Source organism: Urocampus carinirostris, chromosome 2 (assembly GCF_059441175.1).
Source record: "Urocampus carinirostris isolate Australia breed hairy pipefish chromosome 2, RoL_Ucar_1.0, whole genome shotgun sequence".
Lineage (NCBI taxonomy): Eukaryota > Metazoa > Chordata > Actinopteri > Syngnathiformes > Syngnathidae > Urocampus > Urocampus carinirostris.
Genome location: NC_142350.1, coordinates 24,286,561 through 24,313,717, shown reverse-complemented (window position 1 = coordinate 24,313,717; position 27,157 = coordinate 24,286,561). Strand labels below are relative to the sequence as shown.

At 39.7% G+C, this 27,157-nt stretch overlaps 1 protein-coding gene across 1 annotated transcript in view; it reads right to left on the bottom strand.

Moving 5' to 3' along the window:
- Positions 1 to 2,399: 2,399 nt before the first annotated feature.
- Positions 2,400 to 27,157, bottom strand: part of kcnh8 (potassium voltage-gated channel, subfamily H (eag-related), member 8) — a 68,906-nt gene continuing 44,148 nt past the window's right edge. Inside the window, exons 10-15 of the mRNA XM_088327869.1 lie at positions 21,894 to 22,143; positions 12,593 to 12,807; positions 9,086 to 9,333; positions 7,054 to 7,169; positions 6,789 to 6,868; positions 2,400 to 2,896 (exon numbers count right to left, since the gene is read on the bottom strand). Of these exons, the coding sequence (XP_088183995.1) occupies positions 2,414 to 2,896; positions 6,789 to 6,868; positions 7,054 to 7,169; positions 9,086 to 9,333; positions 12,593 to 12,807; positions 21,894 to 22,143 (1,392 nt within the window). The 3' untranslated portion in view covers positions 2,400 to 2,413. The remainder of the gene's footprint in view (positions 2,897 to 6,788; positions 6,869 to 7,053; positions 7,170 to 9,085; positions 9,334 to 12,592; positions 12,808 to 21,893; positions 22,144 to 27,157) is intronic.

Here is a 27,157-nt window from a genome sequence, read left to right as displayed (position 1 = left end):
TTATATTTCTTTTGTAATGGATTTGTGTCATCAAATTGGTTTTGACACAAGCACAACAAATGCAAAAATATAGATTAGGTCCCTGTTTTAAGCACTTCATTTGATATTTATTTTTGAAGTATTACTGTATTTATATTTTATCTTAGTATTTCCCGAGTCAAGTCCTGTTTATTTGGCCCTTTAATCACTACAAGTCTCAAATAATTACTACCGACTATTATGACACCATCCTCTGGTCCAAAACCTACACGAGGGTAAGGAAACATACTACAAAGATCCTACTATGGAAATCTACTACAAAACTACCACAGAAATACAAAAATTCTGAAAAAAATAAAAAACTACCGAATTAAAATTACAGTAACACGACAAAAATACAACAAAACTAATTGTCAGATTTTTGTTGTAGTTCTGAATTTATTTTGTAGTAGTACTGTAGTATTTTTGTTGTATTTTGATAGATGTTTTTTTTTGTATATGCATAGTATTTTTTGTAGTGCTACAGTAGTTTAATGTTTTTTGTAGTAATATAGTATTGTTTTTTTAGTGTTTTTGTACAATTTCTGTTGTATTTTTTTCTTTGTATATCTAGTATTTTTGTAGTACAGTATTACTGTAGTTCATGTTTGCAGTAGCCATATTTCCATAGTAGTTTTGGAAGTATTGCTACAGTTGTATTTTTGCAGTATCTGTAGGACTATTTCTCTCGTAGTGCTTTGTATTATAGTATTCTATAGTGGTATTTTTGTAGTATTTTTGAAGAAATCTGCTAATACCTTGTGTGAATGTATGAGTTGATATATTTCCAAAGCAGTATTTTAGTAGTATTTTTGTAGAAATGTCATCGAATTTCCAGAGCAGCATTTTTGTCATATAACTACCAGTTGTATTTTTGTAGTATTTCTGGGGTGATATTTTTGTAGTATTATAGTAGTATTTTTGTAGTGTTTCAATACAATTGTTTCTTAAATTATGTCCCCGTTTTACACTGTATTTGACATTTGATTTTTGTTGTATTTTCGTAGTAAGATTTTCCTTGTAGACACACAAAGTGATGATAAGTACAAAGTTGATACCCAAAAAGCTAACTGCTTTTGGGGCCCCCCTAGTGGTGGCACGGCTGTCTGCAGCAGCTAAGTTGGCTTACACCTCGGTCCGGCTCTGCTACCAATCACAGCAAAGAGGTAGTGCGCGATGGCGCCATTGTGGAATATTCATCTCGTGAACATCTCCTGGAGGCCTGGCTCCTTTGTAGCATCCCTGCCCGACTATTTCCTCTAAAGAGGTGTCAAACCTTGGAGTCCAATAGAAATTCGAATATGAGAGGAACAGAAAGATGCGGAGTGGGTTTATTGCTATCAGAATGGTCAAATGCCTCAGGCGTGTCGGAAGAGAAGGAGGGGTTGGGTTGTTTGCCGTAAACCTCTGAACCCTGTCTTGATAAAAAGAGCACTGTACGCTAATACAAATAATTCAATATCATGCCATTGAATTCCTCATTGCATTCCTGCAAATATCATCTGATAGTACCACAAAAGAGTCCAGTCCTGCTCAGAGGTAAGATCTTAAGCCCAAGCCTAAACTCGTGTCCTACCACACCCCAATTTTGGGCCTGAATTGTCAACCATTATGTTCGGGTCGGGTCAGTCTCTCTCGTTGACTTTTTCAAAGGACGAGCCGGATGACGCTTTAGACCAAAGAAACTACGGCGAGCGGATGACGAAGGTGATGTATCTGAGTCAAGTCAGGAGGTTTCTCCTGCTACTAGTAACCATGGAAACCAGTACCGGTTTACGCAGGGAAACAAATCCCTACCCCAAAAGCCGCCTCTACATGGATGGGAGCTGCCAGGCTGTATATGCCCAAGAGACACCACCAAGATGTAAGTGTTGCCTCGATGACCCTGGCAGTTAAGGGACCCATGAACCTTGATACTAAAACATTTATTGAAAAAGTATTTTTTTTTTAAATGTCTTTAGCTGTGATTCGTTGTCTTTCTGCCTTTTCTCTCTTAAAGTGCTGCGCTAGATTTTTAAAGACTTACTGCTGCTGTGATTTATGGCCCAATTTTCAACCTGACCAAATGACGGACGGCCCAAAAACTTTCCTTTCAGCGCATAAAGAAATCCGTCTATAATAAAAAATATTGTCAGTTAATATAACCTCTGCAGACAAGGAAATATAAAAGATATAACTGTTGGTACGGTTTTGTTGAACTTTTGTGACAAAAGACAGACTTTATCATAAATCACCTTTCCTCCTCCCGACTCCTCACATACAAAACATGAATTTTTGAGTTTGTTTTGGGCTCGTCCTGCGAAACAAGTCAATTGGTTGGGGACAAGCTACAAAACCCTTGGGCCTGGGTCTGGTCAAGCTGGATTATTTGGGCCAGATCTTACCTCAAGTCCTGCTACAACGTCTTTGTTCGGTTGTGGTGGTTCTCCACGAGTCCTCGCCTGGAGCGGCAATGTGGGCTGGCGTCCCCCCGGTCCGGTGGAGGAGGACTACGTACCCTTGACATGATGGAGGTAGAAATCCACTCTTTGCATGACTGAAGTCCAGGAGAGCTGAAGGGCGAGGAAGTCAGGTGCGCTTCAGGCTTGACAGATGAGGGTGGTCCCGCAAACCGAGTCGGTGCGTGCCCGGGCGGAAAGTCCCAGTGTCTCACCGCTAAGGGATCCCCCCGGTGCCGGGAGGAAGGCAGGGGCGTGCCTGTCCGACAAGAGGCCGGGGAAGGGTAGCGGGTGTGGGGCGGCTGGACGGGCCCCGGGGGCCCGTCCTTGGGGTATGTAATTGTGGTCTGGGGCCCGGATGACACGAAGCTCTCCATGAGCTGAGCCATTCGCTTCATCACCTGGCCTAGGTCTGCTACTTCCCTGCTAAGGTTTAGCACCTGCAGGAACAAACCAAAACCAGGTCCTGCATCAATTATCATGTGATTCACTACTATGGTTTTCACTGACTACATTTAGACCCTCTGTTTTGTCACCAAATCCTTAATATGTTGTTGGAACCCCTTCCGTTCAGACTGCCAAGCGTTTGGAACCAATAAAACAATATTCCTTATCCACGAGTTGCGTGCTTTCTTGTGCGAAAAACGTGTCGTTTTGTTTTACACTGAAAATTTGCATGTACTACTTTGCTGAAAACAACGGTCTTCTTATACGCCCAAAACAGGTGTCTTCTACGCTCAAACAAGTGTTTCATTCTTCTCTGTAAAAACCACGTGTTTCTTTTATGCTAAAAACCGTTGTCTTAAAACCTATGCTAAAAACAAGTGTCTTCTTCTAGTTTGAAAAGAAAATGTTGTTCTCTTCCCTGTTTAAAACAGAGTCCTTTTTTGTATTCATCCTTTAAACCAGCAAATTTTGTGTAAAACCCTAGCGATCTTTCTAGCTAGCTAACAAAACTAATAAGGGAGCACTAAAACTAAATGGTTTCCCTGTACTCTGCTTCCGTGGATACAAAACACACATTACCTTGGCCGCCATCTCTCATGATACTTCTTGTATTGTGGTAATCATCCTACTATCAAATCCAAATGTAATTGTACAGTACTGGTCAAAGTGCTGTACCATGTACAATAAGAAACCTAAAAGCTACTGAAAGCCCCTTAAAACCAATCCATAAACGCACATGGAGCCAACGCAGCAATAATCAAACTGGTATCATGTGATCCCACTCGCTAGCAGACGTTTTGCTGAATTTTGCCACAGTTGGCATATGATCTTCTTTTTGGGGAATCCGGAGAGCAGGGAACCACAATAATCTAAAGGCCATAAGATGAAAGGTCGCGTCAGCAACTCCATGCTTAAAATGTTATTGGAGTCGTTTCCTTCGACTTGCCACATGTGATAATGAAACGGGTACGAGGGGTTGGGGGTTCGATTTCCCCCAGCGAGAGGGCGATAAAGCAGTGCCGGGCTGCCATCTGCTGTTGTCAGTCTGAGCCTTCGTTGCCATTCATCAGTTCAATCGTGCGTAGCGCCGAGCCAGGAGAGAACACCACAACCTCCCAGCATGACCCGATACTGCCGCTTCCCCGAGAGATGAACACTTCTTTGCCACAAAATAGAGTTACTGTATTTTACGCATCGGGTTATAAGGCGCAACACCCAAAATGTTTTTTTATTAAATATTTGTTCATGTAAAAGGCACATGGAATTCAAAGTAGAATAAGAGCAAGGAGTTGCTTCGCAAAATAAATAAAGAACACTCTGTATGTTTTTCAAAGGCAGAACAGTTACCTTATGCAGTATTATTTCATTCTAATTATGCATTTCCATTCTTCTTTTTTTTATATATTAGATTTTGTAGAATTACCGTGGTTGTGATTTTGAAGTACTTCCATACTAGGATTTGTATAGTATTTCTGTAATAGTATTTTGTGTTGTAGTATTAGTATAGTGTTTTTTTGTATTACTACTGTAGTAGACTTTCAGTATTATTTCCGAAGTTGTATTTTTGTAATATTACTGTGGATGTATTTTTGCAGTAATACTGTGTATGTATTTTTGTAGTATTTATGTAGTACTATTCCTGTATTCCAGTACAACTGTCAGATTATTTTTGTCACATTTTTGTAGTATATTTGTAATAGTTCTGTAGTATTTTTGTAGTATAATTGTAGTAGTTCTGTAGTATTTCTCTAGTACTTCTATAATATTACTGTCAGAGTATTTTTTGTAATATGTTCATAGTAGTATTTTTCTATTTTTTTGGTTGAGTATTTTACTAGTATTTCTGTAATAATATGGTTGTAGAATTTCAGTTGTAGTAATCTTGTGTTATAGTATTACTGTAGTGTTTCTGGAGTATTTTTGTAGTATGACTGACTGGAGGAGTCTTTCTGTAGTATTAATGTAGCCTTTCTGTAATATTTCTGGAGGTGTATTTTTTTTGTAGCATAACAGTATATGTATTTGTGTAGTACAGTATTACTATGGATATATTTTTGTACAGTAGTATTTGCAGTATGTAGTCCTTTATTCAAGTATTTCTGTAGGATTATTTCTTTAGTACTTCTCTAGTATTTTTGTAGTGATTTTGTATTAGTATTTTTTAGTAATTCTCTAGTATTTCTATAGTATAACATTACTGTAGTAGTATTTTTGTATTATTTCCGTAGTAGCATTTTGTTGGTATTTCTGTAAAAGTATGTTTGTAGTATTTGAGTTGTCATGTTTTTGTTTTATTTCAGTGGCCGTATTTTTTTTTTTAATTGTATCTCTACATTTCCATTTTCTTATAATATATATGGCGCACTTTCAAATTTCTTGCCAATTTGAGGTTTCTTGGTGCGACTCATAGTCTGGAAAATACGATATATGTCCTCGGTCTTAATAAAGACAAAACGAGTACTGCTTGACTGTAGTGGCTGGGAAAAAATCCCTCCCCGACCCCCCGATCCAAAGTCAGGTTTTGATGAATATAGAAACGTGAGAGCGACAGTCCAATCGGACACGCCTTCAAGACAGAGGCAACGTGTGAGGTGGTCGCCTCTGCGGCAATAAGCCAAAACACGGCACCAGGCCACTATCCGATTCACTCTGTTGTGTCAAAAACTAACTGGGGTCATTTCTGTAAAGTAGGCTTAAACATATTTGCTCAAAAGTGTGTATTTCTAATCAGATTATATCCGGTTTCTTTGTTTAAAAATGTTGGTACTGTCCAGGAGGGGAGGGGCAGAGGGAGTTTCTTTTTCCCGTTTCTTTGTCCACCCCGGCGAGACTTCAATAAAGTACAGCACAGCGGGGGAAGGGTTTCAGTAAGGGCGCGACCGTCGAGACGAAAGCAACCTTCCGTCGAGACGAAAGCAACCTTCCTAAAGCTGCAGCTGAAAATTTAAAAAGTCTTTGCCTGAATTTCCTCCTACGATTAGTCAATATTTTTGTTTAGCTCTCCCACATGCAAATGGTCGCTTTAGACCCGACAATTTCATTCTTGTCATTAATGTGCAATTATTCAAGCAGTTATTGACCTCCCCCATGTTTTCCATTAGTCAGGACACAGGTCATGGTCTTGGGTCTTGTACCAGTATTAGTAATTATTTGGTATTTATAACCCCAAAGAATGAACTGTTAAGATGCAGCAGCAAGGTGACAAGGTCAACAGGAAGATGGATGAACCAGCTAACACATTTTGGGATGTCAGTTGCTAAATATTAAAATTGCTATTTAAGAGGGGATACAATGAATTGTCCATATTTAGAAAAAAGCATAACCCTATTTAGCATTGAATATGCCATTTTTAGGTTAAAAGGGATTCTTAGACAATGTTATCACTTGGAAAAAGCTGCAAATAACCTAATTGTACACCTTTGGTATGAAAATAACTGTTTAATACTTTTCTTTAAACCCTAACTCCTACCCCCTAACCTAAAACCCTAACCCTAAAACCCTACCCTCAACCCTTAACTTTAACTCCTACCCCCTAACCCTAATAACCCTAACTCCTAAACACTAGACCCTAATCCCCTAGACCTAAACCAAACCTCTGCCCTAACCCCTCCTAAATCCTTAACATTAAACCTCAACCCTGTAACACCATAGGCTGTAACACTACCCTGACTCCTAACTCTTAACCACTAACCCTACCCTAACCCCCTAGCACTTAACCTTAACCAAAACGTTAACCCAAAACCTTAATTGTTGTATGTGCATTTTTTCCACCCTCTTTGTTTTATCACGTATAAAATCAGGGCACCACTCGCTAACCTGTCAAACTCCAATTTCTGTCTTTTTGGCTTTCTATCATTTTTGAGGAGAGATCGCCAAAAGACTTGCCTGCTGGCTGAGATGTCCAAGTTGGCCTCTGGTCTCTTCGGCTTTTGCGGCTAATTGGGCCGTGCTGATGTGTTGGGTTTCTGTCACAAGAGAACAGAGTGCTACAATTCAGTCTCGGGAGTGCTGAGGCACCGGTTCGAAAACGGCATTTGGCAGCTAGATTTGACTTTTTTTTTTTTTTGCGGCATCGCATTAATCATGACTGAAAAGGGCCGAGAAGAGTAAGCATTTTTGCGTTTTGTGTCGCTTTCGGTGACGGCGGCACCTGTGGTGGATGCCGAGGCACTGCTGGGATCCTGGTCATGGCAACCAAAATCGGGCGACAAGCGGAAAGAAGGCTTTGACTTCTCTGTCCTTTTGTCCTCCGTTCCGTCCACTATCCTGCACACAGGAATTTCATTTGTGAGGCACTAGACAGTGTCTTGCAAAGAAAAAAAGAATACCGTAAACAGGAGCGTTTGGCCACATGGCAAACAGAAATAACATGTGGAACCTTGGCTCTGGTCAGATGAGACCAAAATTGAACTTTTTGGACTGAAAGCAAAGTGTTACATTTGGCATAAAAATATAATTACACATCACCATTAACACACCACACACTGTCAAACATGGTGGTGGCAGCATCGTGGTCTGGGGTTGATTTTCTTCAGCAGGGACTGGGAAGATGGTTAGAGTTGATAAGATAGATAAGGGCAAATAGAGGGCAATTCTGACAAGAAAGACCTGAGAATGGGGTGAAGGTTCACCTTCCAACAGGACATAAAGCAACATTTACAATAAAATGGATTAAAACTAACACTATACAGGTGTTAAGATGGCCATACCTCAATCCGAGCATTCGTGGAAACATGAGAAATGCTGTGCACGCATTGTCACCGTCAAACCTTAAGGAACTTGAGCTTGCGTAAAGGAAGAATGGGCAAATATTTCTCTTCTAGAAACACACCCAAATAAATGTGGTTTATTATCACAATTGTGTCTCAAATGTTGTTGACACTTGGAAAATATTTTAAGTTTTTTAATCTATAAGTTTAAAGCCTGAAACGTGTCAATATGTCAAAGTTCTTGGGGGCCCACTACTTCTGCACTTCCATTTTTCATTTTCAGTGCCTCGATTGCTAGGAATGTCTGTTTGACAAGAAAACAATACACTCTCTTCTTTCCCTTCACAGCAATCTCATTTTGTCTTTTCTTGTGGCCTTTTCTTGGTACTTGGAAGTGAAGCAAAACGAGGTGCCACTCTCCTTTCATATTCTTTTACTTCCACTCAACATCAGGGGTCTGCTGCGTGATGATAAATAGCTGGCCACAGACCTAAATATGTTTGCCCCTCTCGGTTAGGATTGGTTGAAAATGAACGTATTAATATCCCGGGATGATGTGAAATCCTTTCCTTAAAGGGACAGTGTGTATTTTTGATTCATCGTTTTCAAGTGCAAATGGGAGACATATGCCGTTAATGCCGTCCCAAATGAAATAATACCGTCCTCATTGTTCCACAGTTAAGTGACATTTTATTGTGACTGTATCGTGGTACTACAAAACTTTTTTTCATAAAATGACTAAAGGCATTTTTCAAAACAGGCACTGATCAAAATGAGAGAACAACAAAGACTTTGGGTGTGGGTAAAAATTCAGTTGCAATGAGTAGAAAGTGTACAGGTCCCTGCTGTGAATGACACCAGATAGCACTTGTCTCTCACACGGCACTGCTGTGATTTTGCTCCATTCTTCCTCCAGCCTCCTCTGCAGTTCGCTCATTGTAGTGGCTTCCTTGACCATAACTTTGTCACGGGAGGTTCTCTTGGATTGAGATCAGGACTCAGGCCATTTCATTCATTCAAAGAAATTCTGAAGCTGCTTTGCTGTGAGACATTGAGCATAACCTGTATGAAGACTGAACGAACTACGTGCTGTTGAAGAAGGTTCCGATAGACATTTGAATTCAAGATTCCCAACTCCTGCTGAAGAAAACATGCCCCAAACCATGACACCCCCTTCTCCACCATTCACTGACTTTTTACACATGTGTCTTCTTCTTCTACGCACAAAACACGTATCCACTGCTAGGCTGAAAACAAGTGTATTAGCGAATGGCAAAGTATGATGGCCACCGCTGATGTCACTCATATAAAATTGTAGTTTTTGCTTACAAAGAAGTGTTGTTGAAATGCTGTTACACGCTCATCGCTGCCTCCTTTTGTCCGAGAGAATAGAGACTAAAGCGTGGACACGTCACGCATGTATCTTGGTAGCACATACCCAAGGGAAACCAACCGTATAGCGTTCCAACCTACCTGGGGCTAAGTCGGGCAGGGTCTAAAGTGAGCGGCGTAATATCCAAGCTCCTCTTGCAAGACCTTCCCGTGCCGCGTCCCTCGGCCCCTTCATCAGTCGGAGACGACCCCCTGGGGCCCCTGAGGGCCACTGCTCTGTTCTGCTCCGATGACGGACAATCGGAATCTTCCCTTGTGTCCTTGCCACATACCCCTTGGCCCTCAGAGACGCAACCTTGAACCAGCCGGCCATTCCTTTTCACACCTGACTGGGAAGCGACAGAAACAGGCTTTTTTTTTACATCAGGGGTGGAAAAACTACGGCCTGCAGGCCACATGCAGCCAGACAGGCTTTTCATCCGACCAACTGAAATTGAAGTATAATGACTGATAAATAAAGTACTACTAATACAAATATGCTTTTGGGTGTCAGCTTTGTCCACATTGTAAATGTGTGTCTACTACAACAATACTACCAAAGAAATACTTGAAAAATACTACAAAATTATTGACTCCACCACAATTAAAATTATATAAAATGTGAGGAGGACCTCTTGAAGCCCATCTTCCAAAAGTAAGTTAAACTTACTTTATCTTTGTCGACCATATTATTTTATTAAATGTTTATTTTTTAGTATAAAAATACAAGTTACTTGTACAAGCCTTAAACATACTTAAGTTGGGCAGCGTCTGAACTACTGTATTTTGTTTTTGAAACCAAATTGATGAGAAAGAAAAAGCAATATAACCTGTACAGTAGATGTCTGCAGGAATATTGATGGAGATTATATTGATAAATAGTGGCCTGACCCTGGTTTACATACACATATTAAAGGAGAGTTTATCATACGTGTATTCGAGGGCATGCATACATTTGCATTCACGATATTAAACGACACTCGTGACCCCTAAATGCGTGTCTAAAGTGCATGCTAATATGATAACGCAACCAATGCAAAAACATTTGTGTCCTCTCCTTTTTCAGTGGCAAACGATAAAGAAGCCTGCAGCAATATAATGGCGGTTCGAGTAAAGGCTCCACTATTGATTGACCCAAAAACGACAAAGTTCAAGAAAGCAGGATCAATATTTCCTTTTTCTTATTGCTCGTGCGTATGTGTAAAAGAAACAATCGGACTCTTATACTGTATTAGGGTGAAGGTGTAGCTTTAAGGTCTGATCCTGATGTGCATGTACAGGGAGTGCAGAATTATTAGGCAAGTTGTACTTTTGAGGATTCATTTTATTATTGAACAACAACCATGTTCTTAATGAACCCCAAAGTCTCATTAATATCAAAGCTGAATATTTTGGAAGTTGGAGTGGGGCTTTTTTAGTTTTAGCTATTTTAGGAGGATATCTGTGTGTGCAGGTGACTATTACTGTGCATAATTATCAGGCAACTTAACAAAAAACAAATGTATACCCATTTCAATTATTTATTTTCATTAGGGAAACCAATATAACAGCTCAACATTCACAAATATACATTTCTGACATTCAAAAACAAAACAAAAACAAATCAGTGACCAATATAGCCACCTTTCTTTGCAAGGACACTCAAAAGCCTGCCATCCATGGATTCTGTCAGTGCTTTGATCTGTTCACGATCAACATTGCGTGCAGCAGCAACCACAGCCTCCCAGACACTGTTCAGAGAGGTGTACTGTTTTCCCTCCTTGTAAATCTCACATTTGATGAGGGACCACAGGTTCTCTATGGGGTTCAGATCAGGTGAACAAGGAGGCCATGTCATTAGTTTTTCTTCTTTTAGACCCTTTCTTGCCAGCCACGCTGTGGAGTACTTGGATGCGTGTGATGGAGCGTTGTTCTGCATGAAAATCATGTTTTTCTTGAAGGATGCGGACTTCTTCCTGTACCACTGCTTGAAGAAGGTGTCTTCCAGAAACTGGCAGTAGGACTGGGAGTTGAGCTTGAGTCCATCCTCAACCCGAAAAGGCCCCACAAGCTCATCTTTGATGATACCAGCCCATACCAGTACCCCACCTCCACCTTGCTGGCGTCTGAGGCGGACTGGAGCTCTCTGCCCTTTACCGATCCGGCCACGGGCCCATCCATCTGGCCCATCAAGACTCACTCTCATTTCATCAGTCCATAAAACCTTAGAAAAATCCGTCTTGAGATTTTTCTTGGCCCAGTCTTGACGGTTCAGCTTGTGTGTCTTGTTCAGTGGTGGTCGTTTTTCAGCCTTTCTTACCTTGGCCATGTCTCTGAGTATTGCACACCTTGTGCTTTTGGGCACTCCAGTGATGTTGCAGCTCTGAAATATGGCAAAACTGGTGGCAAGTGGCATCTTGGCAGCTGTACGCTTGACTTTTCTCAGTTCACGGGCAGTTATTTTGCGCCTTGGTTTTTCTACACGCTTCTTGCGACCCTGTTGACTATTTTGAATGTAACGCTTGATTGTTCGATGATCACGCTTCAGAAGCTTGGCAATTTTAAGAGTGCTCCATCCCTCTGCAAGATATCTCACTATTTTTGACTTTTCAGAGCCTGTCAAGTCCCTCTTCTGACCCATTTTGCCAAAGGAAAGGAAGTTGCCTAATAATTATGCACACCTGATATAGGGTGTTGATGTCATTAGACCACACCCCTTCTCATTACAGAGATGCACATCACCTGATATGCTTAATTGGTAGTAGGCTTTCGAGCCTATACAGCTTGGAGTAAGACAACATGCATAAAGAGGATGATGTGGTCAAAATACTCATTTACCTAATAATTCTGCACTCCCTGTATGTAAAAATAAATGTATTTAGTATATTCAAGCATTTACAAGCACTTTACCCAAATTCTAGCTCTTTTCACACCTTGAAAACGCAACATTAAAATGTGAACATTTTGAAGGATTTCAAGCACTTTTTAAGGACTCTTGAGGACTAATCACGAGGCAAGAAGAAATGCAATGGCAAAGCAAAGCCACCAGAGAGCAGTGTCGGCATCATTTTAAGTAGACTTGCTTCGGGTTTTTAAAGCTTAAGGCAAGTTGAATCCAAGACTTTTAAGACTTTTTTCATGCATTTTGAAATCAAATTTAAGACCAAGTTGACAAAAAACACAATTAAAACAAAAATATTTCTTGCACTTAAGACATGCATCTGCTCTGAAAGACCCGACTGAAAGCACATCACCGTTTTGATAGTGGTCACGGCGTGTCAATTGGTAAATTATTAAAACATTTAAATGTTACAAAACTTTTTTGTTCAAATATGAATCTGGTGAATGTGTTCGCATTTTTCAAGACTTTCAAAAATCGGATTTAAGACCTTTTTTCTTAAATGACAAATTTAATGCCTTTTAAGACTACTTAATGATCGACGGCAACACTTATATTAGGAAACATGGCCACAATTGCAAGCATTTAAAAGCAATCCACCCCAAAATCAAGCAATTTTCAACCCTTGAAAACACAGCATTCAAATTCAAGCATTTTCAAGGATTGCAAACCTCCGTACCGACCCTGCAAATTGGTGTCAACGGCGTTACCAGATGTGTTGTTTCACTCACATGCGTCTCTTGTCCCTCCCTTAGGTTGTAGGTGAGATCCTGCTGGATGTCCTGCACAAAGTGATGCGAGTACTCCGGGTAGAGGTCCAGGACTTCGTAAAGTCCCTTCAAGTTGATACACTGAAGATCGCAGTAGGTTAGCGCTTTCACGTCCGCGTTGGTTTTGATCACCCGGTCGTCTAAGGACAGGTTGGCTCCGATCAGGTCTCCTTTTCCTGCTCGGGAGACACGTACATGCTGCATGTCAGAATAAAGGTTAAGATGCAGCTCGATCCAGGCTCGTGGGTATTAAAGCTTGACCCGCCCCGAACCCGAACGTTTTACTTGATTTACAGGACAAGAGCCAATCCTAAATTTCAAATTTTTTGGTGAGGACTCGGGAGGCGGAGAGGTTATACTTGCCTGTTTTTTTAAACGAAATTAAACTGAATCAAAACATTAATAACATTTACATCTTTTATATTTCTGTGTTTACAGAGGTTATATGGGCTGACAATTTTCCTTCATGGACCTATTTGTTAAAGAGCTGACTTGAAAATTTTAAGGCCGTCGGTCATTTTGACCTAATATTTGAACAAAAACCACAGCAGCAGTACATCCTTGAAAATCTAGCGCTGTACTTTCAGAGAGAGAGAGAGAGGCAAAGGGACAAAGAAGAACAATGATGGGTGGATAAAAAAAAGTAAGAGAAAAGCTCTGCCCGACCTAGACATAATGATTGACATCTTTGGCCCAACCAGGGCCAAAATTCACGTCGAGTAGGACTCAGTTTCGGGCGGCACATACGTCCTGCATATCAGAAAAGAGGTATAATCGGGCCTAAAAGAAAAACAACCTTGGGAGGAGGAGGGGTGATTTATGATAACGAAGTAAAGCTTGTCTTTTGTAACAAAATTGAAGGTGAACAAGACTGTGTCATTTGTATTCCTGTGTCTGTAGAGGTTAGATTCAAATTATAAAGAGTTGCCCAGAAAATTTTAAGGCTGTCCATAATTTTAACAGGTTGAAAATTGGGCCATAAACATCAGTAGCAGTACATCCTTATGGCAGCTTTAGAGAAAGAGAGGAGGAGAAACAAAAATTAACCACCAAGGGTGGATAATAAAAAAAAAGTCAGCGAAAAAAGAAACGCGTCCCAACCTGAACATCATGATTAACGTTTTATGTTTGGCCCGGGTGAAAGTTGGGATTAAGATGTTACCTCTATATCAGAAGAAGGGGACGTTAGATGGGCAGGACCCAAAAACAATATTAATAATGACAGAAAAAATGATCTAAAACGTATAAACTGACACATGTATAAAACCATCTAATATCCACCATAAAAAGTAAAAAAGAAACCCAGAAGCTGCCCTATTATCAACCCCCCCTCCAGATAGAGGGAAAAAAACGATTACATCTATATTGTGGGCTTTTCTTTTTTTTTCAGGATATAAATCTGATTTTGTCTAACTTGTACATCTACCTATAAAAAAAAAAAACCCGATGCCAGAAAATTTCACATGCAGCAGCAAAGTTAAGTAAAGTCAAGTCATGTTTATTTGTGACGCCCTTAATCACAAAGAGCCTCAAAGGGCCGCACAAACCACAGACTATTATGACACCATCCCTAATCTAAAACCTACATGAGGGCAAGGAAAAACTCAAAAACCTCAACGTGAGGAAAATGAAGAAACCTTGAGAAGCGACCGCACATGAGGTAATCCCCCTTCCAGGATGACCAAAAACAAACAAAAAAACTAACTTTCACTTATGCGCAAACACTTCTCGGCTATGAAAGAGAGGGCTTCTCAGCTAAAAACTGTGTCAAAAAAGCCACATTAAAAAAACAAAAACAAGTTGCTTACAGATATGTTTCTACTCAAGAGCGGGGGAAAATTCCCTATCTGAAGGCTTCTCTCGCTGTCCTCTTTGCAAATTCAAAATCCATTTTATGTCTTCTCTCTTTATTTTGATACTAACACTGCAAATAATAACCAACAGTTATTTTCATAAAACACATAAAACATAAATAAGATATATAAAACACCTTCACCCAACCCAAAAACTCATGCCCTGAAATTGGCCCTTCCCCAAAAAAGGAGATCTCTTTCAAATAAACTCACATACGTTACGTTTGAAAAACGGAAAAATAATACATACATCAAAAACACTCCACTAAAGTGTTCACTTATATAAAAAGGACCCAAAAAAATCTGTACAAAATCAGTAACTCTCACTAAAATAAAAAACAAAAACAAAGAACATTTACTTATAAAGGACCTCTCGCGTAATAACTCCTCCCCCTAAGAATTACTTTAAAAAAAACAAAAAAATTACATTTACCCACTAAAGAACTCACTTATGACACAAAAACTCTTTTGTAACCATCCAAAACCAAAATGAATATCTCACCAAAATCCCTCATTCAATCCATTAAGATCAGTTTTGTTTCGTAACAGGAAAAAAATTCCATTTAGACTTTTATTTTAAAAAAACAACATAAAAAACACAAAACTGGCATTATTACCGATGTGATTTACGTGTGCCCGCTCATTTGGCGCCAACCGCCGCGGGTTCTGATCGGCTTCCTGTCACTATTTGAACCCAGTCCTGTCAATCCCCTGTTGTCAAGTCAAGTCATTTTTATTTGTATAGCCCTTAATCACAAAGAGTCTCAAAGGGCTTCACAGGTTATTACACAGACTATTTTTTCAGACTATTATTACACCATCCCCTGATCTGGAATCAACATGAAGGCAAGGAAAAACTCAAAAACCTCAACATGAGGAAAATGAAGAAACCTTGAGAAGGGACCGCACATGTGGCATCCCCCTTCCAGGATGACCAGAGAGCAAAGGGTGTTGCAATCACAAATAATACAGAGATATTGTCCAAGAAAAGTATAGGTTATTCATATGCTATAGAGTCAGTCTGCTATACTAGGCTAGCCTTTTTTGACACTGTCTCCCGCCTGTCCCGTTTTGATCCCGTTTGTCTCTGGCTATGACCTGCTTGGATCCTGACCACGTCTGCTCTCTCGTCCTGGCTTACGACCCCTTTTTGTTCCCGACTACGTCTACTCTCCCATTCTGGCTTACAACTCGTTTCCGGCCACGTCTTGCTCTCCCAGTCCCGGTTACCGACCAGTATTCCACCCCTAACACCGCCATCGCTTGCTACGGAAGATCCACTTCCATGTTCGGATCACAATCTGAGTACGAGAGCGACTTGCTTCCCGTGCCCAGTGAACACCGGATCGTGGGCGCAGCCCTTCCTCTCTCTTTCAATAAAACTTGTGAGAAACGTAACGCAATTGGGTCCTGTTTCCGTTCTGGTCCTGACAAAAACAAGAGCTCCTTTATAGTTTTCCATTATGTGAGAGGGTTTTACACTTGTTATAGATGATCAGCCCTTTGGTTATACGAGTACTTTTCAATATACAGTGCTTTTCGGGGCAATTTTGTGTTGTATTTGAGTTTTTAGGGAGAGTTAATGCTTTTAGGTTATACATCAAGATATTAATGTCATGATTACCTAAGTGGAGCCACCTGGGGTAATCATCTGGCGCGCTGGAGTGCGCCTTCTGATTGGGTTATGTTCGCTATTTAAGCATTCTACACCGAGACATGGGTGTCTGAGGATTACTCCTGTATTCGTAAGACACTCCCGATTACCTGCCTTGTTGTTTACTTGATTCTGCCCGTCTGCCTTCGATCCGACCTGCTTCCGTCCACGCTACGATCTTCTCTTCAGTCCTGGTAAACTCGATCTGCCTTCGTCCCACGCTACGATTGATCACGTCTCCCGCTAACCCTTACGCTTCCCCAAATAAAGAATTGTACGAACGCTCTGGGGTCTCCTGCTCTGTTCTGGTCTTCCCTGACAATTAAGTACTCTTCTTCTTAGCCTGATAAAAATATTTGTTTCATAAGTCACAAAACGCAAATAAAGTAGTGCTTATTCAAAGGCAATAAAAAAAGGTGATTATTTTTTATTGATGGTGTGTCGGTTCAGCTTTTCCTCCAGCTGCTTTTTCTAAGTTGATGGTTCCCTCATTTATCTGCACCTACTGTGTATTCCCCCCTCCCATGATATTTGACATAAATAGCCATACTCATCCTTCTCCTTATTTTCCCCCTCTTGAAACTTTACAAGTTTCGTCCTCGGTTGACTCCACCGCAATTAAATTATTTTCAACCTGGAGGGACTTGCATAGAACGAACACAAACGTCACGAATTATGAGCAAAGAATAGGATTATCGATCCAAGGCGAGATGTCGTTTCCGGCAGATGTTTGTGTACTAAAATACTGGAATTGGGGTTGCTTTTGATTGGATTTTGTGAATTGAAGACTTTAGTGCCATACATACAGTATACAGGGTCCAAACACCAAATTCAAGCACTCTTCAAGCAATTTCAAGGCCAATTTTTCCAGTACCTTCAAGGGACAAAATCCAGCACAGATTTTGGGTGTGTTTGATGACTGAAATAAATTCACTATCTTGCGGCTAGCAGGATATTTAGAGGTGTTCATTTCTATAGTCTACAATTTTCGCGTTTCAATGGGCTGCTATAAACTGACATGAATTCTGACATTCTGCATCAAAAATGCCCGCGCAGCTTGAACGCGTCACACGTGGTTACAAACTCGGAAAGGGCTCAATAGGTGTTGACGATGATGGCATTAATTGCAGAAGACTAAAAAAGAAAGAATGTATGTGTAGAAACAGAAAAATGAGCCAAATTTGGACTCATTTCAATTATATTGATTGCACCGAAGCAGAGTGCATTCAACCTTTCAATAGTATTGACTGCTAATCTTTTGCTTTTTGTTTTACTTATTTTAATTTTTTTGGGTGTATTTTTCAGATAATCTGAATAAAAATTGGTTAGAATAGAACTGAAAATAGTTTTTTTCTTACATTCTATCATTTATTTATAGCACTAAAGAGTTAATATTTTTCTTTTTTTAATGTTTCGCCTTTTTAGGGATTTTGACTTTAAATATGTTCAAGTGGGTAAAAATCTAAAATTGTTTTGTATCTTACAAATATGTTTTTTTGTAGCTAGATAAATATTTTGATTTATGTTTCATGTGTTTTGCAGGGATTCCCTGTAAAACATATGAAATTACTAATTACTCAATATTTCGGTGAATAATGTTATGTTATTATTGATTAAAAATAACCAAATCAAAAACAAAAAAAAAACAGAGAAACCGTTTCAGATTTGGCTCTTCCCAGTGAGCCGAGGCAAAAGTTCCTAAATAGAGTTGTCCTCTTGGGTGCGACCAGTGGAGGGCAGTGACGCTTCACATGACAACGCTATAATGGCAAACCACCAGAGCAGGCCTGTCAGCGTCATTTTCATGCACCTTTTTTCAATTTTTCTTCATTTATTGAGTCAGGCTTCCCAGAAACATGGCAATGGCAATCATTTTTCCTGACCTTGTAAACACAACAGTTGAATTCAAGCACTTTCAAGGATTTCAAGCACCCATTCAAACCCTGAGTAACTGACCTAGGTGCAGGGAAGACAGTAATCCCTCACTTCTCATGGGGGTTGCGTTCCATAAACGTCCCACCATAGTCAAAACCCACAAAGTAGAAACCTTTATTCATAATTACTCCCCAAAAAACTATTTACAAGCTCGAGTATTTGTTTAGTAAGTAAAAGTACTGGGCTTAACTGTTAAATAATTTTGCCATTTTATTGCACAACTATGTATTAAGGACACGATTCCACTTCACATTATACATGGGGCCATCATGTAGACGTTATGGAAAACTGCATATACCGTTGGTTCTGTCCTACAAGAAACCACGTATTTTTCCGTTATCAAACGTTTATGAAAAGTGTCAGGTAGCACTAAGGAGCGATCAATGTCATATGGATGACACCATAGAATATTGATTACCGTATTTTTGCAAGCATAAGGAGTACACAAAAGTCTCAGATTTTTGTTTTGTTTTACACAAGCTCTTATTTAAAAACTGGTGTTTTATCCATGGTTTACCCACTTTGATAAACCACAAGGAAAAGTTTTGCTTCTGTTGTATTTTTAAGAACGCACACTTGTATGCTTGTCTTATGTAACGCAGCAACAAGCAAATGGCACCCTCACCCTATAGTGCGGCGCGCCTTATGTATGTTTTAAATACAGAAATAGAAGCAACTACAGAGACTGCACCCTTTCACACAGTGCGCCCTATGCTCATGAAAATACCACAAAAGAAAAAATAAAACGTGGATAATAATAGTTACCTCTCATTAAGACCTCTAAAAGTGCTTTCAAACAAAACTGCAGGACCGTCACGATTATTTTTCGGAATAAGTACACCTTTGATTTGTGCAGAATTGCATCTTTGCCAAAAGTTTTCCTGCTAATTAATCAGAAGTTATCGCTAGCTCATTTGTGTTGCGTTTCATGTCAACATGAGGCTAATGAAAGGATTCCAATGCAACTCCAACTAACAGGATAGATCAGAGGTCTCCAAGCTTCTTCAAGAGTCGTGCAACTTTTTGTTCCTAATTAGCGCAATGGGCACCCAGTTTGATTTGAATTTCTAAAATATTAACTTAGCTAAATGGCTTGCTAATTAGCTTAAAAGGTAACTTGTTAGTTAGTAAGATATCTAGCTAAAAGAGCAAGAAGCCATCTCAATAGCCAGATAGAAAGCAAAAAACAAAACTAGTTGGCTATCTAAAAAAGAGGCAGACATTTTGCTTCATAACGAGCAAAGAAGGTCAAATCTTAGCGAGATATATGAGGCAAAAAGACGTAAAAAGCTAGCTCGATAAATAGCTTAAAAGGTAGGAAGATAGCTAGCTACAAAAAAAAAAAAATATTTTTTTTGTTACATTTGATTTATACAACCATAGGCAGCACGGTGGGGCAGTGGTTAGCGCTTGTGCGGCACAGTTCATGTCATGGGAACCTGTCGTGGGTTCAAATCCAGCTCCAGACTTCCTGTGCGTAGTTTGTATGTTCTCCCCGTGCTTGCGTGGGTTTCCTCCGGGCACTCCGGTTTCCTCCCACGTTCCAAAAACATGCATTTCAGGTGAATTGGCCGGTCCAAATTGTCCCTAGGTATGAATGAACGAATGAGTTGTCTGTCCCTGTGTGCCCTGCGATTGGCTGGCAACCAGTTCAGGGTGTCCCCTGCCCACTGCCCGGAGATGGCTGGGATGGGCACCAGCCCCCCCGCGACCCTAATGAGGATAAGCGGTACGGCTAATGAGATGAGATGAGATGAGATTTATACAACCCATAAATTGGAATTTAGTTTGTTGTATTTCCTGTAAGATAAATACATTTCTTTAATATACGAATGAATTCTCATTCAACTCTCTTAATTGATTGCCTAAAAATTATTATCAATACTTGAACACTTTTTTTGTTCATGAAGCCCATGTACTGGAATTTATTTGACTTTCTAAAAAAAAAATACTTATAATGTTACTACTATCAGTGTCTGAAACCCGTGACAATAAGTTACCGGACACCTGGGCAGACAACTCTGAAAAGTTGCCTGCCCAGCCATAAAGTTGCTTGCCCTATTTTTCACAACTTGAAACACATAAGACAACTAAAAAAAAAAAAGATTGTGGCAAAGTATTAAGGATTGATAATCAGAATATATAACAGAACAACACTTTAGAATTAAGTTTATTCAATAAATCTACTTATAACATTCATTGCATGTATATGACATCACTGTTTTCCATCTGCCATCAGTATGTACCTGTATTTACTAATCTTCATTCATGCAATGTTTGCATCTTTCCACGATGCTTTTAATGTACGTTTACGTTTTGTAGCGTCATCAATTTTGATAGCTTCTTTCGAATATTTCTTCTGGGGCTGAGGTTTTGGCTTGATTCCGAACCACTTCTGTTAAGGATATGTCAGAGTGTGCAGTTTCCTCTTGCGTGAGAAGATAAGCTGGACATTGTGGTTCACCCTTTAAGCATATTTATTCCTCAACAGCAAGCAAAACAAGAACACGGCTCCATTCAATACAACATGGCAATCTACAAAAGCAAAAGGAAATATGGTGCGTGCGCAATGACCTCACAAAATGTAAAATGTCTTACCGCAATATCACAAGAGCGCTATTAAATTGACAAATCTTAATAACTTCTCCAATTTTCTTGTGTTCTCTGTGCGTCTACTTTGGAAAATGATATGCAAATGCGCGACCCCCTAACACTCGGGGAAAGTCCGGAAGCATGAAGTTATTCGACTGGGCCTCTGATCGTCTGCCGAGTATGCAAATTGCTAAACGAACCGAAATTCCGAAATTTCCAAACCGAACGAAGATTTCGAAATCGAAATAGAGCAAACGTTTGATTTGAAAAAAACAAATGAAAAATAAAAACGAAAGATTTTTTTTTCTAGAAAAAGTGGTCGGCCATCCGGGCAGACATCGTTGTGTAAGTTGTGCGCCCGACGTAAAATATGCACGCCCCGGGCGTCTGGGAAGACGTTATTTCAAATACTGCTACTATGCTGGTGCTATGTTATTGCCAGGTCAAACCAGGTTTAATAGACTCGTTCAAAAAATAATTTTGGAAAATTACAATGACCCAGCACTGGTGAGCTAATTTCAGAACAGCTCCGCAGATGCCTCCACTGACTTTGGGGATCACCGTGTTGGAGACCCCCGGGATAGTCAAAACGACACAGACATAGAAAAACCAAGAAATAAAACAAAGTTTTTTAGAATAAACACTGGGCCAGGACACGTTCAGTCAAACCTTGATTATTCGGCATCCGCCCAATGAAGTCACCGACAGCTACCGCAATGCCTTTGGCGGCGGTCGGATGAAAATATGACAATGAGCAGATTCCTAAATTGGATTTCACAGCTGAGGTATGTTGAAAAATGGCCTCCGCCTAAATGCGATGTCATTGGAGCCGCCGCTAAACAACGGGCTCATTTAAAAGCAGGCGACTTCATCACGGTGACGCTCTCGAAGCTTCATTATCTAAGCTGCTGCTGCACTTTTCACAGGACCTAATAAAAGCAAAAGCGGATTGGCAAAACAAACCATTGTCGTCGTACACCGTACCTAGGGAAAGTTTTTTTATTTGTTACCACAATATGAAATGTCGAATAAATTGTTTTTTTTTCACAATTGTATTGCACGTGTTGTTGATTTTTGGGTTTGAAGTCTGAAATATGGAAATATAACAAAAAGTCCCGGGGGGAATACTGTATTCTGCCGTTTTGCCTTAACAATGCACGCACAGCTCGGTTTTGTCACACTTATTTACAAACACAGAAAGGATCTATATACCCACGTAAAATCTTACCAAGAATAGCCAACACCATGCCATCCTTCAGGACCTCCATGCTCCCGGAGCACACAAAGAAGATGGCCTGAAGGGCGTCACCCTCCCGAAGGAGGTACTCCCCAGGAGCGCAGAAGGTTGTTTTGATGTGCAGCGAAAGGGAACGCAGGCATCCGCGGCTGGCCGAGGCAAAGAGGGACAGCTCCAGGATCTCCTTGTTGAGGTGCATGGTGATGTCCGAGCGGAGCTCGTCCGGGAAGTCTTTCAGCAACTAGCAAAGAGTCAGGAAAGTCACTATGGAATTGAGCATCCACTTTGTGGAGCTTAGAAATTTTATGTTCAGGAAAAGCTAATGCTGATTGTATGAAATCTGTGTATTTTTCAGATGACTACCTCAAATATAAAGAATCGGAAAGAAACAAGACATCCATAAGTCGCACTGGAGTATAAGTCGCACCATAAGCGGATAATTCATACTATTATACTACCGTGAATCACGGACTACAGGACACACCTGATTAAAAGCTGCAAGCTCAAATTTAAGAACGAATTTCATTTTCGTCTTTGTACAAGCCACTCTGGATTTCATGTATACTTTTTATATTTGTTTTGTGGGGTAGGGGTTTGCCCCTCCACCCCAACATGAAACAGATACAGCTACAGCACCTTCATCATCTGGCAACTAATGTATTCCGGTGTAAAGCAGGGGTCTCAAACTCAATTGACTTGAGGGCCGCCAGAAGTAGGGTCTGGGTGAGGTTGTGGAGAATTGGGATTTCACTCTAAAAAAACCCGGGGTATCTACTCAGATATCCTTTTAGAAAAATGCATCACAAAACCTAAAAATAAAAAAATATCAAGAATGAATGTGAAAATTAGTAATTAATCCATGATTTACGTGGGCTGCACTTACGTGAAAGGGACAGTGTGTATTATTTGAGCACTAGATGTCACTTTGTTGTGCCGCGCAACCCAAAACGAGTGCTAAAAAGAAAGAAGACAAACTACAGGGACTTGAAGTGGAAAAAAAACACAAAAACTTTTTTGTGCCCAGCCTTTTGCAAAGAGAGAAAAAGGCAGAAATGGAAAGCAAAAAGGGGGAAAAGATGGAAGGAAAGGGGAAAAGGAAAAAGATGAATAGAAACAATAGAAAAAAAGCTAGGCAAAACAGGGACCAAAAAAAAGAGTTTTTGTTTTGTTTTTGGGGTTCCCTGTAGCAGCAAGAAGGTTGACGATGATGTCAGCTACATCTGAGTGAGGCTAATTTTATGTAAAACAAATGCAAATCTCTCTACTTACAAGTTTTTTAAAACATTTATAAATGAACACGGGGCCTCATACTATCATTCCGCGGGCTGCATATGGCCCCTGGGCTGTTAGTTTTAGACACCTGGTGTAAAGCGTCATTCGGTCTTTAGAGAAAAGCCGGATAACACTAGCCCTAATACTAGATCCCAAATCACTGGGGTTCAACTGTTTTGTTCCCAAATCTTTAGTATCAGATGGTACAATAAGCATCTTTACCAAAAAAATCAGTAAACGTGTCAGCTGCCTGTCTCGTTCCCTGTCAGGAGCAAAATCTGGAGCTGTGCACCCCATAAGACTGATCAATGAGCCATCATGGCCTCGCCGACTGTAATCAAGAAGCTCATCTTTAATTCATCTGTCTGAGATTCATCAGCATCGCTCCGTCTCGGCGTCGCCTTGCGATGGTGACAGCTGTCTCGGGCAAGCCGTTCGCTGCCTGCGGCCAAGAGATGCTATTACCCGCTTACTACCCCCTCCTACCCGCTTCCTACCCACCTCGGTTTGATCAAAGTGAGACCGTCCTCGAAATTAGTCCGGAAATACCTGTTTGAGAACATGCAACTTTCAAGAAACAATTCCAATTTCTCATAACAATGTACAGTGGTACTTACAAATGTCTCTAAATACAAAAGTTTCAAGTTACAAAGTACCTAAAGGAGAAAACATTGCCTCTAGTTACTAAGGCCTTTCAGGATACAAAATCCAATACGGTACGTGCTGCTATCAACTGCTCTCAGAGTTTCCCGATTGTAAACAATCTGGCTATAATTTCAAAACTGCCTGGAAAACCTGATGCGCATGCGTGTATCCCAGCATGCTCTTCGTGTCACAGTCACAGGATAAGCATAGTTTAGTTCCTACACAGTGTAGGATATCGGGATCATACCAATATTTTATTCATGCAAAAATTGGATGATTTAGTAATTTTTTTTCACTTCACAACTGCTATTTAAGGTCAACCAAAACACAGTGCCAGAAAACATCCAAAAATTATTCATTCAGAAAGAGGGAAATTATAACTTAAGGGCTGTAGTAAATTCAAAATCCCAAAGGTGAGAACTACCAGGAAAAGTATGTGTGTGTCTGTGTGTGGAGTCAAACTTTGGAACAATTTACAAGACGAGATCAAACAATGTCCAACTATTCAAGTGTTCAAATTTAAATACAAAAAAACATTACTGGCGGAATACAGAGAAAAGGTGTATGAGTGATACGGGAGATTGGAAATACTGAGTTTACAACTATGGTTAACTTTGTTGTTATTGTTGCTATTGTTATATCAAAACTATTATTATTAATGTTATTGCTATTGTTGTTATTATCATTGGTGTCGCAGTGATGTTTGGTGACTAGTGATACTTTGAGGGATGGGTACTACGATGATTAGTGTATAAAATATGTGACTATTGTTATTATTACAATTATTGATATCTGGCCTATGTAATGTGTTGTATTTTGACACAAAAGAGGAGCTATCTATAGAATGTAATTAATAGGGAAGATGAAGGGGTAGGGAAAATAAGCGTCCACTTCTGACTACCCCTTTTCGAGCATGTTATGATAACATTATTTTGCTGTTGAGTCATTGTTTTTGTCCCGTTTTTATTTCAATGTTTGAGATAAAGTTTTCATTCATTCCCGCAAGATGGCAGCGAGGAGGACGCCGCCCTCATTTGATCAGCCCAAATTGAAGTCATTTGAGCAAAATTCCAAAAAGTCTTGGAATTTGAGAAAGGAATCCCTCGGAAAAAGTGCTTGGCAAGTCGGGCTATCGCTATGTCTGCCTAGCGCATTTCCCACGAATTATCAAAAGCTGGAAAAAGCTGACGTCATTGGATCAGTTTTCCAAGAAACGCCAGGCAAAAAAGTAATGAAATATTTCCTTTATTCTTTGTTTTTACATAATGTGCCGCTTGTTTTGTGTTTATTGTGCGGGAATCGAATATTAACATATATTTGTTTCATGTTTTGATGCTCTTTTATGATTTATAAAAAAAATGAACTGTACTTTTGAGGGGCTTAAAGCATTGACATTTAAAATGAGTTTCTAATTACAAAGTTTTTAGTTTACGAAGCTAATACCAGAACCGATTCAATTCGTAAGTAGAGGTACCACTGTATTGTATTTTCTTCACAATGTTGCGCTCCAGATTTTAAAGGGCAACCCCCCAAAAAATGGACTTTTGTTATATATTTTTCATACATAAAGCGCACGGATATATATAAGGCGTCTGAAACAAGAGTAAAAGCTACTGTGTTTATTTGCTTTTTACACTTAAGGCATATATTGGTTGATCAGTCAATAAGTGTCGCTGATTAAAATTGCAAAACATTGTAATGCAATAGGAATCGAACCTGAGCATCAATATTGTTGTAGTTTAATATGTACAGTACATGTCCGTAGAGGTTGTATGGTATTTTGTTGTATCAATTATTTAACATTTATTTGTGGTGAAGTGGAGAGACTGTTTAACCTATCAAATGCCACCATGCAAATCAGTGTTTCTAGCACCGTGAATAAAAATCATGTGATAAAGGGACAAACTTTAATGCCTTTATTTATGTCATCTGTAACACTGGTGGTTCAGTGGTAAAGTGTTGTCACCCTGATTGCCACAACCTATGGTTGAATTCCATTGCATACAATGCAAAGTTTTGTTTCTTTTCACGATTGTGTGTTGTTGATTCGTAGAAAATATTTAGAGTAAATGGCAATATGTTAAAAAGTTCTTGGGGGTAAATACTTTTGCAAGGCACTGTACTTCCCATACAAACTCCAATTAAAGAGATAGCCAAATTATAAAACACACAAAATGTGAGAAAGTAGTACATGTTTTTGCATCATATCTACAAATATGTGTGTATATATATATATATATATATATATATATATATATATATATATATATATATATATATATATATATATATATATATATATATATATATATACAGAATATATGTCATTGATATATATCTACAGAATATATGTCATTGATATATATAAATTATTTTCTGAGAATGCATTTTGAAGACAGTCTGTCTCGTCTTTGACTTCCTAAACTGTGAATTTCATTTGAAGCACACCGGCATAGCAAGCCAGTCACTATATTGGTTTACGTGTTAAATAGGTGAAAAGGTTTTGAGTATTTACAGCAAAGGCTTGGTAATTTTAGTGGAGAATGCCTAAGCGTTGTGTCGCAGGTGGGTGCAGCAATCGTACAACAAATGGCGAGCAGCTATAATGGGGCTAACTAACACACGGAGAGCTATCAGGGGCTAAACCAGTCGGGACACGGCAGGCTAGCCAGCTACTTAAAATGGCTAACAGGGACCAATCGGCGGAAGAAATGGGAGACTGGCTGACCAAAAACCTGCAGTAAGCAGCCAGGATTACCGGGAGCTAACAACAAAGAAAAAAATCACTGCAACAAACAAGAACCTAGCCGGGGAAAAAAACAATTAGCACGACAGGCAGGCTATCCAGCTAACCAACTGCAAATTGGCTAACCTGGAAGCACTCTAATGGGAAGCTTTCTGGAGAATATTATATTAATTGCAAGACAACAGCCAAAAACACAAGTCACAATCACATACCTTAAAGGAGGCAAGGCAAAATAGGAACAAACTCTGTACACGACGAAAGATAAACCTACCACAAGCATATTTAGAGGCTCAAAACACACAACTCAGACAAACCAGCAAGACGTCCCCCATGCTAAGCAATGTTCCAATTACTTCAAACAGAAATGAACACTATGCATTGGCTGATACTACAATCGCGCCATTCTTTTAAGTCCTCTTTGTTTTCCAGTGACGTCACAGCTGTAGGAGATATGAGGTCAAACTGTCGACTTTGAGAGTTAATTTCTCAAGATTCATTGTGTGTGGAATGTTTTGGAACACATTTGCATGATTGTGCGGAGGAACACTACACATTCTGTGACTAATTGAAAAAAAAACATTTTTTTATAAAC